The sequence below is a fragment of the Mauremys reevesii genome, linkage group 2, assembly GCF_016161935.1.
Source record: "Mauremys reevesii isolate NIE-2019 linkage group 2, ASM1616193v1, whole genome shotgun sequence".
Lineage (NCBI taxonomy): Eukaryota > Metazoa > Chordata > Testudines > Geoemydidae > Mauremys > Mauremys reevesii.
This window is the reverse complement of record NC_052624.1, coordinates 21143049-21158868: the sequence shown is the minus strand read 5'-3', so window position 1 is coordinate 21158868 and position 15820 is coordinate 21143049. Positions and strand designations below refer to the sequence as shown.

Below are 15820 nucleotides of genomic sequence, written 5' to 3'. Positions count from 1 at the left end.
ACATTATATCCACTGGATCTCATGCTTGTTGACCCCCTTTGAGCATTGAGCCAGAGGGACTAAGTGACTTACCCAAAGTCACAAAGGAAGCCTGTAGTGGGGCAGGGAATTTTACCTGGGTCTCCCATCTCCCAGGCTAATGTCCTAAGCCACTGGACCATCATACCATCTAGTTACTCTTGTGATAATGATTCATGGTAGACTGATAAACTATAGAGATTAAAATAATAGTTTTTGTGTTCAACAATTACTTAGATGTATAAAGGGGAAAACATTTCTTTATGGAACATGACTGATTAATTTGTTCAGTGATGTGTTACAGTTATTTTGATACCATAGATGAACAGGAATTGTCTTCATATTTAAGCAAAAAGATTGGGCTTGTAGTTTGAAATATACAGTTTATTTATACTCAGAAAATATATTGTGTTAGAAAATGTGTTGACTAATGCATTTTAATTAGCATGAAGTTAAACATGATTAGGTAGGGACAGGAATAATTGTATTTAAAAGCATCTTAGTAGGTCCACGTTAAACTCACAAAGGGCCAAAACGTGTTTAACATTGTGCTAGTTAAACACATGTTTTAACATAACGCATTTTCCCAGTTTATACAGGGCCATGGAGATAGAACTTGTCTGTAGTGTTTGTCTTTGCTGTGGGAACAAACCCCCTGCTATCTTCCTCTCTCTGAAAAATGTGTGCCTTTGTTTTCAAGCTGTGCATTCTGAAAAATACCTGTGGCTTCATTGTATGCCAAATCGCATTGTATTTTGCTAGTCCAGAAAGGGGCTAGTGGTTACAGTCTATTTCCTAGTGGATCAGCATTAGGGTGACCAGATGTCCCAATTTTATAGGGACAGTCCCCATTTTTGGGTTTTTTTCTTATATAGGCTCCTATTACCCCCCCACCCTTTGTCCCGATTTTTTACATTTGCTGTCTGGTCACCCTAATCAGCGTCCATGTTAAAGGCCACCATTCCAATTGGAACTAATTGTCGTAACTACTGACAGTCTCAGAAAAGACAGTGGGCTTGGAGACTGAAATACTCTCAGACCTTCTAGGTATGGTCTCTTCAGATGAGAGTTATGGCTAATTGAGGAGGACTGTGTGGGGAAGTCTGTACTGAACTCTTTGAGCAATTGAGGACTTGGGTTTCCAAACGTGTTAATCCAACACCTTTTACGGGCACAATAGTCGCATGAAAAACCTTTAAAAGTTTTTGGGAAAGAACTTCCTTTTTATTTCAATTTTATGTTTTTGTTTTGGAATACAAGCTGCAATATTCCGATAAATAAATAAATAAATGGTCTATTTCTTTTTACACAGCTTTAGTTGGAACAAAAGATTAAATGTGGGGCTGGAAGGAGCACTGGATGTGAAATGTAATAATTGTATCTGAAATGTTTGTGACTGTCACAAATATAAATTAATAAGCTGCCTTAGAAAAAGCTGCTAACATTATGATTGTGATTTCTCAACAGTGTGACTGGTGTTTTGGTAGCAGCTAGGAAGTCCTGTCCCAAGCAGGTTAAATCTAGTTTATACAAACATACTGGACGCAGGTAATACATGTTGTTCTTACGTGGTTTGGACTTAGTGGAGCTATTCCAGAATATTTACATTTTTAGCTAAAGACCCAGAGCTCTCAAACCAGAGGGATTAAAAATAAACAGGACAAAAATGCACCTGAGAATTGTGGATACTTTATATGCCATGTTTGCGCTTTACTTTAATATGGTTTCATCCTAGTACATGTTCTCCTGGAAGCCTCAGCTTTTCACTGAACTTTGAGCACCATGTTAATCGCAAGTAAAATCGTAATGCTGTACAAAGTTGGAATCACTTCATAGTTTTAAGCAATAAATGGCATATCTAAAGTTCTTAAAAATGAAGTGATGTATTATGGATGGGCATGAATGAAAATTCTGTTTGCTAATTCTCCCAAATTTAAAGGATGATTGGCTCCACATCTGTATATTACATCTCAGTCCCTCTTCTGATATAGATACTATAAAGTAGCAACAATCTTAGAAGTACTCTGTTGGAAGAGACAGTAACTAGTGACAGACAATAAAGAAGCTAGAAAGGAAGCAGTTACTCAGGAACTAGACAGAGTGCACTTGACAAAGTATTAGTAACAATCAATAAATCTTAAATCAACATTTCAGGAGTGATCCAAAAGAGAAATCCATTGCTGCTTACTGAACTACTAGCTGTGCTGAGTCAAGGGGGAAAGAATGGACTTCAAATATGGAACTACATATTTACTGGTAGATATGTAGTTCAAATATGGAACTACATATATAAAGAAGAAGGTCGGGGAAAGTGTGGGACCCTTACTGAATGGGGGAGGCAACATAGTGACAGATGATGTGGAAAAAGCTGAAGTACTCAATGCTTTTTTTGCCTCGGTCTTCACAGACAAACTCAGCTCCCAGACTGGTGCACTGGGGAGGAGGTGAGCAGCCCTCAGTAGTGAAAGAACAGGTTAAGGACTATTTAGAAAAGTTGGACGAGCACAAGTCCATGGGCCCAGATCTAATGCAATCAAGGGTGCTGAGGGAGTTGGCTGATGTGATTGCACAGCCATTGGCCATTGTCTTTGAAAACTAGTGGCAATCGGGGGAGGTCCCGGACAATTGGAAAAAGGCAAATATAGTGCCCATATTTTAAAAAGGGAAGAAAGAGAACCCAGCCTCACTTCAGTCCCTGGCAAAATCATGGAGCAGGTCCACAAGGAATCCATTTTGAAGCATTTGCAGGAGAGGAAGGTGATCGGGAACAGTCAACATGGATTCACCAAGGGCAAGTTATGCTTGACCAACCTGATTGCCTTCTCTTTGGATATGGGGAAAGTGGTGGATCTGATATATCTTGACTTTAGCAAAGCTTTTGATATGGTCTCCCACAGTATTCTTGCCAGCAAGTTAAAAAAGTATGGATTGGATGAATGGACTATAAGGTGGATAGAAAGCTGACTAGATTGTTGGCCTAAACAGGTAGTGGATCAACTGCTCGATGTCTAGTTGGCAGCCGGTATCAAGCGGAGTGCCCCAGGGGTCGGTCCTGGGGCTGGTTTTGTTCAACATCTTTATTAATGATCTGGATGATGGGATTAATTGCACCTTCAACAAGTTCGCAGATGACACGAAGCTGGAGGGGGAGGTAGATATGCTGGAGGGTACAGATAGGGTCCAGAGTGAAGTAGACAAATTGGAGGATTGGGCCAAAAAAATCTGATGAGGTTCAACAAGGACAAGTGCAGAGTCCTACACTTAGTTAAGGAAGAATCCCATGCACTGCTACAGACTGGGGATCAACTGGCTAAGCAGCAGTTCTGCAGAAAAGAACCTGGGGATTACAGTGGACGAGAAGCTGGATATGAGTCAGGAGTGTGCCCTCATTGCCAAAAAGGCCAACGGCATATTGTGCTGCATTAGTAGGAGCATTGCCAGCAGATCGAGGGAAGTGATTATTCCCTCTATTCAACACTCGTGAGACCACAGGTGGAGTATTGCATCCAGTTTTGGTCATCCCACTACACAAGGGTTGTGGACAAATTGGAGAGAGTCCAGCAGAGGGCAACAAAAATGTTTAGGGGGCTGAGGCACATGGCTTACGAGGGGAGGCTGAGGGAACTGAGCTTATTTAGTCTGCAGACGAGAAGAATGAGAGGGGATTTGATAGCAGCCTTTAACTACCTGAAGAGGGTTCCAAAGAGAATGGAGCTAGGCTGTTTTCAGTGGTGGCAGATGACAGAACAAGAAGCAATGGTCTCAAATTGCAGTGGGGGAGGTCTAGGTTGGATATTAGGTAACACTATTTCACTAGGAGTGAAGCACTTTAATGGGTTACCTAGGGAGGTGGTGGAATCTCCATCCTTAGAGGTTTTTAAGGCCCGGCTTGACAAAGCCTTGGCTGGGATGATTTAGTTGGGGTTGGTCCTGCTTCGAGCAAGGGATTGTAGTAGATGACCTTCTGAGGTCTCTTCCAACCCTAATATTCTATGATTCTGTGATTCTACATCAGCCGGAGACTAAGACACATGCACACCAGGAATTCCTAAGTAAAAAAGCAAAGAGCATTATTGTATTACAGTACCTTGTGTCCTGTTCTGGTGCAATTGTAGCGAGGTAAAAAGCTCTCTTGTTACATGTACAAGAGAACGGAAATAAGATAGTTGAAAGTACTCAAGCTGGAAATGGTAGGTGGCATTTTAGGATTGAACAAGCTCACTCAGTGTGCATTTCCTGTGCATGGGGTGAGTTCAGACTGAAGCATGTGCAGTACATTGGCTGTTTTGTTTAATATTTTATTGTTACTGAAGCAGTTTGAGCTGCATGGGATTCATCTTTGCTTCAGGCACATCCTCTTGGCCAAAATTCTTCACTGGAAAGTTTCAGGCTTTTGGCCATTGTGATCTTTCCCTGATTCCTAAAGGGAAATCATCTCTCATTTCTGCATTTGTTATATTATTAATGACAGGTATTGTAATTATTGTTATTTTTAATGTATCACTGACAGGCTCCAGTTGGAACCGGGACCCATTGTCTAGGCTTGTACAAACACATACAGCAAAAAGTCCTCTGCTTAGATGAATATGCAATCTAAGAAGAAAAGAGACAAAGGGTGGGGGAGAGAAGTATACAAACAAATATAGACTACGTATATCTAGTGCAGTTTGTTTCTGATCATTTTAAACGAGCAGTTGTTTAATCTCTGATTCTCAAGGTTGATTTGCACTGGTGCTGACTTAGGTAGAGAATGGTGTGTGGGTGCACAGCGCTCATTAACGAAAATTTTTCAAGTATGCAGCTTTCTCCATGTTCTGTACTAAAAACATATTGCATAGTCTTTCAGTCTGACCGCTGCTGCTGTCCAACACATACAATTGATACAAATATTTCTATGTGAATCTTTAGGATTCACATTCAAAAACAGATGCTTAAGAGGGTTTTGCACTTACAAATGAGTAACTGCATTTTCAGAGTAATCTGTTTTGCATCCCTTTGCACATACAACTAAAGGCCCATTTTAACATGTGGAAATTGATTTACATGGACATCAGTGGGAGTTCAGTATGTATAAGGAGAGAAGTATATCAGAGATAAGATTCATTATGCACTGTACACTCTGAAGGAAGAATTTTGCCGATAGGCATTTAAAAGTGTATGAAGAAAGTTGGAATTTAAGTTGAATTTGCTTGGGCTGAATACAACAGGTATATCTACATAAGTCTCTACTTACATAAGCAGCAGTACATTTCTGGCCAACTATACTATGTCACAGGTGCTGTTATAATTCCCAAGGATAAGTGACTTCCAAACTCCGTCCTATAAGACAGGAATCAGCAACTTTTGGTAAGCACCCTGGCGGGCTGGGCCGGTTTGTTTACCTGCTGCGTCCGCAGGTTTGGCCGATCGCAGCTCCCACTGGCCACTGTTCGCCGCTCTAGGCCAATGGGGGCGGTGGGAAGCGGCGTGAGCCGAGGGATGTACTGGCTGCCGGGGTCAGTGGGAGCTGCGATTGGCCAAACCCGCGGACGCGGCAGGTAAACAAACTGGCCTGGCCTGGCCTGCCAGGGTGCTTACCCCGGCAGGCTGGGTGCCAAAGGTTGCCGCTCCCTGCTGTAGGAACTAAGGGGTTCTTCCAGACAGTGTGGCCTATTGCTGTCTTGAAACAGAATTGACAAACTAGAACAGGAAAACAGAGCTCTGAAATTTATGGGTATCACAGATGAGCATGTGGAAAGTGCCATTCATCTTCAGCATTGTAAAATCATCATAATTGCCAAGAAAACAGCCTACATTGTGGAATAGAGGAATGAAACTGTGGGGAGGGAGGGAAAGGAGAGCTATGATAGGCAGGGAAGGAACTAGGAAGATGGAGAAAGGGGCAGGTTAATTTTAGAGAAAAGGAATGGAGAGTGAAAGAATGACACCTCCCCCACTCTAGAAAGTGAATTGGAGTCCTCCACTGGAAAGTGGCCAGGAGGCCTGCACTTTATGTGTGAGCATTTAATGTATGGATTTCAAGTTGAATTTTGGTGGGATTGGTGGTTCCCCCAGAAAAACTCAGAAAATCAGGTAGCAGTCCCAAATCAATATTTTTATAGTTCTTTCAATGTCATGATTTTGGGCTGTGAGAGGATGACGTGGTGTTCTTAAACTCTACGGGTTGGCAGTACTTGTTGCCTATTGAGGTAAAATGCCTGTGCACATTCCCTTAGGTCAGAGAGGCACGTTGGTGGGGACTGGAGGAGGATTAACCATACTTACCAGATACTGAATTTGCCATATGTTTTTGAAAATTAGCCTTGATGAAAAGTTCAGAGTTAGAAGATGAAAATATTTTCCTATATTTTATTTGCTTCCATCAGCTTCACTGATAGAGAAATCATGTCTATTTCTGCTCTTGGGAACTGTCTCTTGCATAAGCCAGTGTCTCAAGATTCACCTGAGTGTCCAATTTTGTGGCACATGCAGGATACAAAGAAACATTAAATATTGGAGAATCTTCAAAAAGCCCTAATGTCTCCTAATTTAATGAAATATCCTACTCAACCGAACCAAACTTTCCAGAAAACATTGAAGTTGCCAATGAGGTGTAATTTTAAATATTTGAAAGGAAAAGGATTCCTCCCCACCCACACACCTTTTTGGTGTTACCTGCAGTAAATCAAAGTCAGGCACAGGATCATCTTGTAGTCTTTGTGACACTGGCAGACCACATGCCAGCTCTTGGAAGCAACCTGAATATTTTGTGGTCTTTGGTGTATAGCAGCCAGCTATCACAGAGTCAAGCTTGCCTGTGTGGCAAGATAGATTGGAATGCCCAAGGGGAATGTCTGTGACTCCATGGTAAAACTGTTATAGCGATCCAGGAGTTCACATTTGTTATTGAGTTGGTGAAATCTATAGAACATGCACCCAGTTTGGGGGATCTGCCTTGCTTCTTGACAGTTTCCCCTGAGGTTGGCCCTCATGGTCATGAGCCAATCCAGACAGCTTGACCGTCTTAATTATGGAGAGACCACCATTGTCCATAATAAAACAAAACACACCTCAGACTGGAACTGTGATGCCTTAGCCCCAAAAGCAGATCTCCCAGTAACGTCAGTTGTCAAAAAGTTTCAATTGACATCCATGGGAGCAAGACTAGGCACATGATGCCTATTCAAATTGAAGGAGACAGTACTGGGACTCAAAATACCCACAACAAAATCATTAATGACTTTTTATAATTAGGAAAAAAAAATTTCCAATATAACTGGTGAACAAAATTAGAAGGAGATTTAATGCTGTGGCAGGTGTGAAAGATGTTTTTAACCTAAAGGGAGACAACAGCAAGGTAGTTTTTAGTAAACTGTAACTCGAAAATACTTCAAAAAATTTTCTTCAAAATTTGTAGTAAGTTTGAGTTCACAACAAATCTGTTCATTTTCAGGCCAAATTTATATGCCAAACCCGATATATCAACCCCTTTATAAAATAGGGCTTATAATAATAGTTGCAGCCTTACCTGTGTGGAGAGAGGTGGTTATTGCCACTTCACAATTATTATTGCCATTAACCTGCCAGTGAGGGTTGTATTGCAAAATTGCTATTAGAAAAAGTCCTGGTTTTCTTTTATTGTAACGGAAAACATCTTTGGCTGCATTCATAGGTCAACAATGTGGCACTTGAAAGCATGAATCTTGCTATAGATACAGCAGCCCAGGCAGTAAAATTGCAATTGAGAGCAAACCAGTATTTAAATATGTGAACATCACTGGATATGCATATTTCCTTGAGCTCTGAAAACGGAGGCCTGGGATGAGAACAAGTGCTGCTCCTCTAGGGAACCTGGAAAGGCAGCCTGGAGAAAGTTATGTCTATATGTTGACCTGTCTGTAGGGACGAATGCCAATCACGCACAATTCTGCAGACATTCCAGCAGCTAAAGAAGGCATTAACAATTTGCAACACATAGCATGGGTGCTGAAATTCTGTGAGCTCTACAATGCAGAGTTTCCTGACTGAAATAAAGTAGCAGTTGAAAGAAGCTCAGAGAAAAACTTAAAAACAAGGAGGAGTCCTTGTGGCACCTTAGAGACTAACAAATTTATTTGGGCATAAACTTTTGTGGGATATAACCCACTTCATCAGATGCATTGAGCGGAAAATACAGTAGGCAGGTATAAATATACAGCACATGAAAAGATGGGAGTTACCTTACCAAGTAGGGGGTCAGTGCTAACAAGGCCAATTCAAATAGGGTGGATGTGGCCCATTCCCAACAGTTGACAAGATGGGGTGAATATCAACAGAGGGAAAATTACTTTTTGTAGTGCTAATGAGGCCAGTTCAATCACTATATGCTGCATCAGGACAAAAAGGAAAATATAACTAAAAAGTGGAAAATAATTTAATGTCACAACTGAAAAATAGAATCAAATAAGTAACATGCTCTAACTTTGAGGTTTGCTGGTCTTTATGGGTGGCAGGGAGAGAGAAGGAGTGTTTCTGACAAAGAAGGATCAGGTTTTAGTTTATAGAGTGCTGTCAGTATATAATAATCTCCTGTCACTTTGAATGGACTTGATATGGAAAAATCACTTTGTTGCCAATATATTGATGCAGAAGTAATTATTTTGGATTTCAATTGGCAAAAAAGCCAAAGTAATCCCATCACATTATCCACTCAGGTTCATTTGACTTGCTCTCAGACTCTTGGATGTAGCCCTGAGAATTTAACCCTCAGTGTTAGAGAAAAGAATCAGTAGTATGAACGGGAAGATTCAATGAGCCAGATCCTTATCTGGTGTGAATTGGCATCGTTCCATTAACTTAGACTGAACTATGGCGATTTACACCAGCATGTCTTTTCATACTTAGACATGGTTTTCCTTCGGAGGCCAACACAGCATGACATTAATACAAGAAATAGGCAGATTTTACATTCTGAATGAGAAATGGTTTTGAAATGGAAGGGCAATAGAGGGATGTATTGAGCAGTGAGTGATCAAATTTTGAAAATGTTCACATTGTTTTTATAGTAGCCCAGGAGGGCAGTTAGTGGGCTTGATGCCCAGTGGAGTGGTATAAATAAGCATAGCTCCATTGAAGTCAATGAAGCTATGCTGATTTACATCAGCTCAGGATGTGGTCCAGTATATTTAGATGGACACCTAGTTTTACTAGGACAGGAGGCAGAGAACAACAGAGACATGGAAGTTAGTTACAAAATGTAAAAAATCAGACAAGGAAAATATGGATTTGATGAATTGTGATTATTTTTTAATAATTCTGTAAATTTGGATGGTAACTAGTGGGGGCAATAGCAAATCATGTAAGATAAAAATGAAACTACAATACAAATGTGAAGACAACTCTGAGTTCAGACTCTCAGGGTCAGATTCTGATATTGTCCATGCTAGTGTAAATCTCCAGTACCCAGAGTATCTTCAAAATATAACACAGCCATTGTTTTCAAGTTCATGTTATGTTTACAATTTTTTAATACTTAAATTGGATACCCTTTGGGGCAGAGCCTGTGTCTGCACAGTGTTCGGTGTCTAGTACAACAGGAGCCTAGCTGGTGTCTCTGGGTGCTACTATTATATAAATAATAATAGTAATGATTTGTGTTTAATTCTGCAGTGAAAAGGAAATACCAAGAGAGATCCTCTGATGGTAATATGGGAAGGACCAGACTGATCTCTCTTACTTCTGGAGTTACATTGATGTAACTCATTCACTTTGATGGGCAGCTCAAGTTCTGCGGAGCTACTCCAGATTCTCACAGCTGTGAGAGAGATCAGCCTCAGGCTTTCAGTGACTCTGGCTTGTCGTTTCTTTTCAACATAAATTTAGATCGTGGAATTTCAATTTTGGAAAAATAGAAGCAAATCCTCCACTACCTAGGGTGACCAGATGTCCCGACAGGACTGTCCCGATTTTGAGGAGTTTGTCCCGCGTCCCAACCAGAGTACGGTCGGGACACCATTTGTCCCGATATTTTGTTTCCTGTTCTTGGGCGGCAATTCGGCAGAGAGTCCTTCAGTCGTGGACGGTCTTTGGTATTTCGGCGGCAGGTGCTTCTGTCTTTGGTGGCAAGGTTTATTACCCCCCGCCAAAATACTGCCGAAGACCATCCACGACTGAAGGGCTTTCCGCCGAATTGCCACCGAACTCCCGGATGGGTGAGTGTAAAAAAAACCCCCAAAACCGCCCCCCCGGCGGTCCCGATATTTTCCCCTTAACATCTGGTCACCCTACTACTACCTCACCCAGGAAGAGGAAATACGTGTTTTTCTTCCATGAGGAAAAAGAATATCAGACCTGTGGCTTTCACCCAAACCTCCCTCCCTCACAATATTACTCAGGAGAGATCTTGCAACAAATAAATCACCTCCAAGTATCATTCTGTCACAAGAGTGCACAATGGGTGTGTATAGTTTTTCATTCTCCATCTGTGGGAATTCACAGTTAGAAAATACACAGCCTAGACAGAGCTCCAGCAGGGACAGTTAATCGGTAGCTGGGTGACCCCACAGTACAGTCCCATTTTAGTGACATGGAAGTAATGTGTGTACAACAGCACCACTGTGATCCTGCTCAGCCAGCAGAGTTAAATTGTTATAATTGGGTTGTGAGCCAGGAGCAGCCGCTAGGTGTGGTGTTACAGACAAAGGGGACAGGAAATTGCCATATGGCGTCATACACTGCTTCTCAACATTAATTTTGATTGCAGCTGTCAGCTTGGTATTAGAACTCTTCTATGTGTTATTTTATTGAGCTCAGCGTGTGGGAGAGAATTTTTTTTATACTGAAACAAACCTGAAACATGATTGGCATAAGGTTAGCTTTAGACATCACTGCAATTCCTGAGATAGTTGCACTAAAAAAAGAAAAAAGTGCAATATTGACTAATAGGTAAAGAGAGAAGATTTTCCTGAACAAATAAAGATTTGGGTTCCTCACAACTCTCTCGTGCAGCACCCCTATCTGACTTAGAAAGAAGTGTAGAGATTCAAGAATGGAGATTCTCTTTTTGTTTTTAAACTCCAGACAAGACATCTCTTTTTTTATGCCTCCATTGTAGTCTTTCACACCTCTACTATTTCATACTTGTAATAGTCTGTAATGCATTGTGAAAAAATGCTAATATAATGCAATGGAAGGAAGAAAATAATCCTAGATTCCACGACAGACATAATTATGATGACCACTAAAAAATAAGATTACAGTTCTTTATTTTCCTGTGGGGGGCTGACTTTTGACAAGGACTGTGTAGATGAAAACTTGTTGAAATGGCTATTAACTATACTGACATATAAGTCTGTGGATATAAATAGACACATAGAGGTGAGTTTTGTATCTCTTTGCGGGTATTGCAGATGAATCCTGGGCTTTGTTTCTAAAGAAGTGTGTGTGTGTACACTCTATTCCAGTGGTTCTCAGCCAGGGGTATGCATACCCCTGGGTTATGCAGAGGTCTTCCAGGGGGTATCGACTCATCTAGATGAGTGTGTCTCAACCTGGAGGTTGTGACCCCCCAGGCAGGTCATGGGACAGATTTAGAGGGGTTGCAAGTGCAGGGCTGGTGTTAGGGGGTGGCAAGCAGGGCAACTGCCCAGAGCCTCATGCTACAGCGGGCCCTGCGAAGCTAAATTACATGCTTCAGCCCTGGGCGGTGGGGCTCTGGCTTCAGACAGGGCTCGCAAGTATAAAACAGTTTCAAGTATCACACTGAAATGTAAGTACAATATTTATGTTCAAATCATTTCATAAGTATTTGGTAAAAATGAGAAAGTGAGCAATTTTTCAGTAATAGTGTGCTGTGACACTAGTATTTTTATATCTAATTTTGGAAGCAAGTAGTTTTTAAGTGGGGTGAAACTTGGGGTATGCAAGACAAATCAGATTCCTGAAAGGGGTACAGTGGTCTGGAAAGGTTGAGAACCACTGCTCTATTCCATAATCTTAGGTTAAAACTAAGAGCTCGATATTACCATGTTTGTTCATGCAAGTAGTCTTTACTTACATGAGTAGTCCCTTAGACTTCAATGGGGCTTTTTTGTGTTGGATAACAGTTGCAGGATGGGTCCTTAATTCTTCTGGAAGCACTTGTTAAAATGTACAAACATTTTCTTAAATGATCTGTTTTACCAACGTTAATGCCTTTCATATAAATTTATATCTGGCTGATCCATTGTGCTGCATATCTACAATCACTTAGACCTGATTTTCTTCTTAGTTTTCCCTTCTAAATGACTTAGTAAAAACAGTTCTAAGCAATTGTGCAAAAACTTGAACACATTAGGCACATTAATCCTAAAATAATTTAATAATACCATGTAACAATTACTATAAACCCACAGTGACTCATTCTTTATGTATTCAGCTAAGAATACATTCTCTGAGCAATCTTAGGTTTAAACGTCTGCAAATGTTTTGAATCCTGCCCCTGACAGTTCAGCTTTTGAAAAGGTGGGATTTGCATTTGAAAAGGCTGCAACAGATCTCAAAAAGTGTTGGACTCTCCCCCTCTCCCCCCGGGTTCAAAATCATTTAGAGAAGCTATAAATATCAGAGATGTTTTTAAATAAAGTATTTCCACAGCAAAATTGTGTATAATTTTGTTCTGAGGATAGGAGAGGAAGGAAGAAATGGACAATGGATCAATTATGTGCCAAATCGTTTTATTTATTTGCTACCCCAGTGATTCCAAGGATTTTGTTCAACTTTCCATTAAGAAAAAATAAATTTCCAGCTCCAAAGAGGAATTTCACTGACAAGGAAACAGTTCCAAACATTGTAACTATGCACTTCTCCACCCCTCACCCCACTTTGTACTTCAAAGTCTACACTGGAAAATATTTCCTGTTAGCTGTACTGGCCAACTTGTCCTATAACAAGACACATCTTAGACTAGCAAAAAAGTGCTTTCATCGGTGTAGCTTATACTGGTTTGGTAAGTGAAATAAGCCATGCTGACAAAAGCATTTTTATGCTGATATAAGTGCTACACTAAGACTTTTGATGATATAGATATGTTGCAAAATTGTCACATACCTAACTGACATTGCTATACCAGCAAATGTTTCTAGTGGAGCCCTAGCCTAACATGAATAGTCACACAGAAAATGCCTTGGTGAATCCAGGTTATGATGCATTTCAGCTGAACTTTACAAACATTTGTTAAGCCTTACAATGTATGTGTGAGATTGGTAACTTATACACAGAAATCCTGCTGCCAAGTCCAACCCAAAGCACTAGAAAGCACTCCCTCCTATATGTGAGCAGGTTATAGGTGCTAGAGAACATTTATAACCAGACTATTCCTTACAATGATCACAGTACTTGATTAAATGGGTACATGTAAATTCGTAACAGCCTTTATTGAAGTTTATGGTTCTGTGTAACTGTGCAAGGCATAAACGTAGAATATCTCTGCAGTTATATGATATTTAGTTATTAAATAATTACAGTAATTGCATGGGGGTATTTCTACAAACTAAAGTGTTACCATAACATCTAAAATTTACAAATTGGATAACAATTATTCTTGGAGTTATATCATTATTCCAAGCATAATGACCATGTGATCAGCAGTGCATCTAATTAATGCATAATCACATGGAAGTTACCTTCATAACGAAATTCATCCTTGTTATAAAGCTCTTTGTCATAACATTTGAATATAAAGATAACAGAAAATGACCCCCAGATGAGGTACATGAAACCTCACAATAATTGCTTCCATTGAAACACTATCCCCTTACCATTCTAAATGGTTGGCTTTAAAGGAGGAGGTTACAGGAAAAGGACAGTGTACTGTATAAATGGTGAGGTGCAGAGAAGTGAGTAAATCACCTGTGAGAAGTAACTTTCCATTATTTACTAGCATTCAGTTTGAAAGCTCTTTCACAATAGTTGAGCTAGAAATAACTCATCTCAACAACTAACCCAAAATAACTCTTTATTATACAGTAAAGCTGGCTTCTAGCACCTTGGAGTCTAGCCACACTAAAATTCTATTAAGTGTAATCTCCTCTCAAACCTTCATCACAACACCCACTGTCTTCCTAAAGGAGAACACTCCAATAGGATCAGTATTTCTGTAAGAGTACTTAGAAAGGCCTGATTAATAAAAGTGTCAGCAGGCCAGGGGAACCTGCAGTTCGGCTCCTGGAGTATGCAGAATGAAAAACATTTCAGCAAACAGCGCTTCTATCCATAGTTGTTTGCATAAAGACAGGTTTTTGCCAAATTTTGCAAGTTGGATTTGTTTTTTATAAGTGTGTCCTTATTTAACAGGTTTTACCTGGCAAGATGATTACATGCAACATGTTATTGCCCTGGAACTCTCAAACATTCGTAAAATCCACCACTGGCACCCTGATTCATTTATATCTGATGGATCTGACACACTAAGGTAAGTCTTCCGTGATGTTATGTGCCATAGTGGTAGGTTTACAGGTGTGGAGAAACAGAATGTCATGGAGACCAAATTCTTATGCAAATCACTAAATACTGTCCACAGGATGAGCAGAAGCTAGTGGTGCAACAGGATTTTAAAAGATCGATAAGAAACAGGGGTGAGAATGAGTGAACACTGCAGACACCCTGAATCTGAATACTAATAGGATAGGAAAATGTTGGTGGCAAACATATTTCCCTTATCCTCTCCATTGATTGCACTGATATCAGAGACAAACTGGAATAGCCAGACCAGACCAGTGGCCCATCTTGTCCAATATCTGGTCTCTGATAGTGGCCAGTACCAGCTGCTTAAGGGGGAGGAATAGGAAACTTTATAACAGACAGTTATAAAATAACCTGCCCATAAGAGAACTTTTTTCTGGAATGAGCTTATCGAAGTCTCAGTTGAGTTAGTCTCGAATAACATTAAAAATAGCAATTTTTAAAATCATTGCGACAGTGCACTTCAGTGGTCCAGTAACGTGAAGGTTTAACTTAATACATTCGCATATAAGCATGTTCTGAATAAGATACTGAACAAATAATACATTTAATGGCTAATAAGAACTAAAGGAGGTCTGTACAAGTTAAATAAAATTGCTCTCCCTAATAATATTAACTAGCTGTTGTTTCTCAGTGGCTTACCATGCACTGTAATGTCAGTAATTATTTTGAATTATTAAGGAGGAATTTTGGTTCTCTTTTGAAACAAGTATTGATGTCCTAATCCTACAAACTCTTACATGAGGTAGGTCGATATAAGCCAGATTTTCGAAAGAGCCAGGTTTTAGGTGCTCAGCATTCATTATTGGAAATTCATTTTCAAAATGGCCCAGTTCTTCCTAAGCACCTCAAGAAGGGCCAGATTTTTAAAAGGTGCTACGTACTTAGCAGCCACTGATGTGACATTTATGACCGGATTTTCAGATTTATTATTATTTATTGTTTGTATGATCATAGCAACTAGGAGCCCCAGGCATGGACCAGGACCTCATTGTACTAGGTACAAACACAGAACAAAATGACAGTCCATGAAGCTCTCAGTGCCTGGCATGCTGAGCCCTTGAAAGTATGGCCCAGCATGTCACCAGTTTAAAGTGCTTGTTGCTTTTCAGGTTGTCTATTTTCAATACATACTGTGCATTAGTTAATATATTTTTATGTATCTTTTTATCTGCAATGATCTCATTTCTCCTGCCTCTCTCCCATTTTTTTTTTTTTAACTCTGTGGGTATTACTGTAGGCACCTTGAAGCAGGAGTTCTGAACACTGTTGTCAAAACCAATTAAATAATATATGCCCCTTAATGTATATATCTAATTCTTAGGGCTATCAGTTAACTGCAGTT

General features: G+C 40.2%; 1 protein-coding gene across 1 annotated transcript in view; it reads left to right on the top strand.

The window, feature by feature from the left end:
* The window catches only part of PTPRN2 (protein tyrosine phosphatase receptor type N2), a 940168-nt gene that overhangs the window by 344073 nt on the left and 580275 nt on the right, over positions 1-15820 (top strand). The window contains exon 4 of the mRNA XM_039523677.1: positions 14308-14425. Within this exon, the coding sequence (XP_039379611.1) occupies positions 14308-14425 (118 nt within the window). The remainder of the gene's footprint in view (positions 1-14307; positions 14426-15820) is intronic.